Source organism: Ipomoea nil, unplaced genomic scaffold (genome assembly GCF_001879475.1).
Source record: "Ipomoea nil cultivar Tokyo-kokei standard unplaced genomic scaffold, Asagao_1.1 scaffold2795, whole genome shotgun sequence".
NCBI lineage: Eukaryota > Viridiplantae > Streptophyta > Magnoliopsida > Solanales > Convolvulaceae > Ipomoea > Ipomoea nil.
The window spans coordinates 167-2,935 of NW_017619223.1; the positions used below are offsets into that span (position 1 = coordinate 167).

General features: G+C 63.9%; 1 protein-coding gene across 1 annotated transcript; it reads left to right on the forward strand.

The window, feature by feature from the left end:
• Positions 1–1,140: 1,140 nt before the first annotated feature.
• LOC109157923 (ribosome-binding protein 1-like) lies at positions 1,141–2,722 on the forward strand (the record flags this gene model as incomplete). Its single annotated transcript, XM_019305749.1, has 1 exon — positions 1,141–2,722. A coding segment is annotated over one exon (1,582 nt), but the record flags the coding sequence as incomplete, so codon positions are not given.
• Positions 2,723–2,769: the final 47 nt, after the last annotated feature.

Sequence of the window (2,769 nt, forward strand, 5' to 3'; positions counted from 1 at the left end):
GGGAGCGGGGGGCAAGACACGGAGGGGCGGGAGGAGAGCGGGGGGGCGAAAGACGCGAGGGGGAGGGGAGCGGGGGGCGAGACACGCGGAGGGGGGGAGGGGGGGGCAAGACAGCCGGAAGAAGGGGGGGGGAGCGCGGAGGCACGAGGGGAACGGGGGGGGGGAAAAGAGGGAAGGGCGCCGAGACGGGAAAGGAGAAAAGGGGACGAGGAAGAGGACGCCACGGCCGAACCACGAGAAAGGGCCGCGCGCAGGGACAGACCGCACGGACAGAAGGGGCGCGAGCGAGCGAGCGGAGCCGACGAACCGGGGACGAGGCACAGGAAGCGGAAGCGGGCGGGGGGGGGGGCACGGAGGCAGGGGACGCAAACGGCGAGCGGAAAGAGGGAAGGAGGCGAAGCAAGGGGACGGGGGCAGGGAACAGGCGGACACGGGCGACGGGAGACGAGAGGGAGGGACAAGCGGGAAGAGGGGGGAGGAGAGAGGGAGGGCACCAGCGCCGGGAGAGAGGCAAGAGAGCGCGGGCACGGGACAGAGCAGCGGGACCGAGCGGACGGGAGGCAACAGGAGGGGGGGGCAGAACGCGGGACACCGAGGAGGCCGCGGGGCAGGGGAAACGGACGCGAGGGACGGGGGACGGAGAGGGGAAGGGACCAAAGAGGGAGGGAGGGGAAAAAGCGGGAAAGGCGAGGCACCCCCCCCCCCCGCGAGACGGGCACCACCCGAGCGGGACCAACAAGGGGAGCAGAGCGGGGGCGAGGGGAGGCAAGGGGACGGCGAGACAGAGCGCGAAAAAGCAAGAGGAGGAAAAGAGAGAGGGCGCGGGCCCAAAAGGAGGGGCCGGAGAAAAGGGGAGGAGGGGAAAAGGCGCAGGCAGGGACAGGGAGCCGCAGGACAGGAGGAAAGGGGGGAAGGGGGACGAGGGGGCCGAGGGAGAGGGGGCAAGGCAAACCGCAGCCGGACAAACAAGGGACACGCCACAAGACAGGCCAAAACCGAAAGCGGAAGGGGCGCGGGAAGAGAGAACAAGAAAGAACGGGGACAAGAGGGCCAAGGAGAGGGGGGGAAAGCGAGCGAGGACACGAGAGGGCCAAAAGGGCGAAAGGGGCAAGCGCAAAGGAAGGGGGGGGAAACGCGCAGGCAAAGGGGGGAAGGAGACGAACAAGAAAAGGAGAAGAAGCGCACCAGAGCAGGAAAGAAAGGCGAGGAGGGCAAAAGGCGAAACGGCGAGAAGAGGACGACAGGGAAACAAGAGGGGCCAAAAGCGGAGGAGAGAGGAAGGAGCGGGGAAAAGAGAGGAAGCAAAAGAAAGCGCACGCAAAAGGACGGGGGCGACCAGCGACAGGGGACAGGAAGGGCACGGCCAGGAGAGAGCAGAGGGAGCGAAAAACCCGAGCAACCGAGAAGCGGGGAGGGAGCGAAAAGCGGAGGAAGGGAGAGGAAAGCAAGAGAGAGGAAGAGCAGGAAAAAGAACAACGGCGGAGCGAGCAACCAGCAACGGCAGGGCAGGACAAAAGGGGGAAGGAGGGCCGAAGGAGCAAGGGGCGCGCGGGGGCAAGAAAGGGAGGAAAGCAGGAAGAGAAGCAACGACAAGAAAACAAGGGGGAAGGCAACAAAGAAGGCGAAGAAAGAAAGAGGGGAGGAAGAGGCAAAGGGGGGGACAAGGGGAAAAGCCGGGACACGGGGCAGCAAGGGGCCACACCCAAGGGAAGGAAAAGGCAAGACACAAAGAGGGCGAACGCGCAACAGGAAGAAGGCAAGCCAAAGAGAAAAGGGGCACAAAAAGAGAGAGAAAAACACGAGGAGGGACCCACGGGAAAGAAGGGAGGCAGAAGAAGCGGCAAGGGAGGAAAGGGACACCGCAAAGGAGGACAAGGCAAGGGGGGGCAGGAGGAGCGCCAACAACACACCCGACGAGGACAGGGGGCGGAGGGGGAAAAGGAAGGAAAAGGAAAGGGAACAGCGAAAGGCGGAGGAGGCGAAAGGCGGCAGGGGCGAGAGAGGCCGGCGGGCACGGAAGGGAGAAGGGCAAACCGGAAGGGACACGCACGCGCAACGCAAAGAGCGCAAGGAGGGGGAGGCGGGAAAAAGAGCAAGGAAGGAAAAAGGGCAAAAGGCGCGACGGGAAGGGAAAGACGGGAAAGAGAAAAGGAGGGGGCGGCAAGAAGAGGGGAAAGCAAGGGAAGGGAGAGAACACAACCGGAGAGAGGGAGAGCAACAGGGACACAGGCAGCCCAAAGAAGGGACAAAAGGGGAAAGAGGCAAAAACCCGCAAGGGAGAAACCGGACGGGGGGAGGAGCCAGCGGGGGCGCAAGCCGCCAAAAAGGGACCAAGGACGACGACGGGAAAGAAGAAAGGCCAAGGAGGAAAAGGGGGAAAGGGCAAGAAAGCACAGGGAGACAAGGAAAGGGGGACCAAACAGGGCAAAAGGAAGGGGGGAGGCGAAGCCGCAAAGAAACAAGAGGGCGCCGAAACAGGAGAGAAAAAGGCAAAAGGGGGGCCGAAAGGGAAAGACACCAAGGAGGCGAGGGCACAAAGCCCGCAGAGGAAAAGGGGAAGGAAGCAAGAAGGGGGCAGGAGAGGGAGCCGCGAAACAAGAGGGGGGAGGAGAGGAAACCAGGGACGAAGGCCAGAGGGAAGGCCGAGCAGAGGCGCAAACAAGCGGCGGCCCACGGGCCAAAAAAGCGAGGAAAGGGGCAAAAACCGGCACCAAAAAGGGGGGCAAAAGGAAAGAGGAGGAGAAGGGGGAAGGGGGACCAAGCACCGAA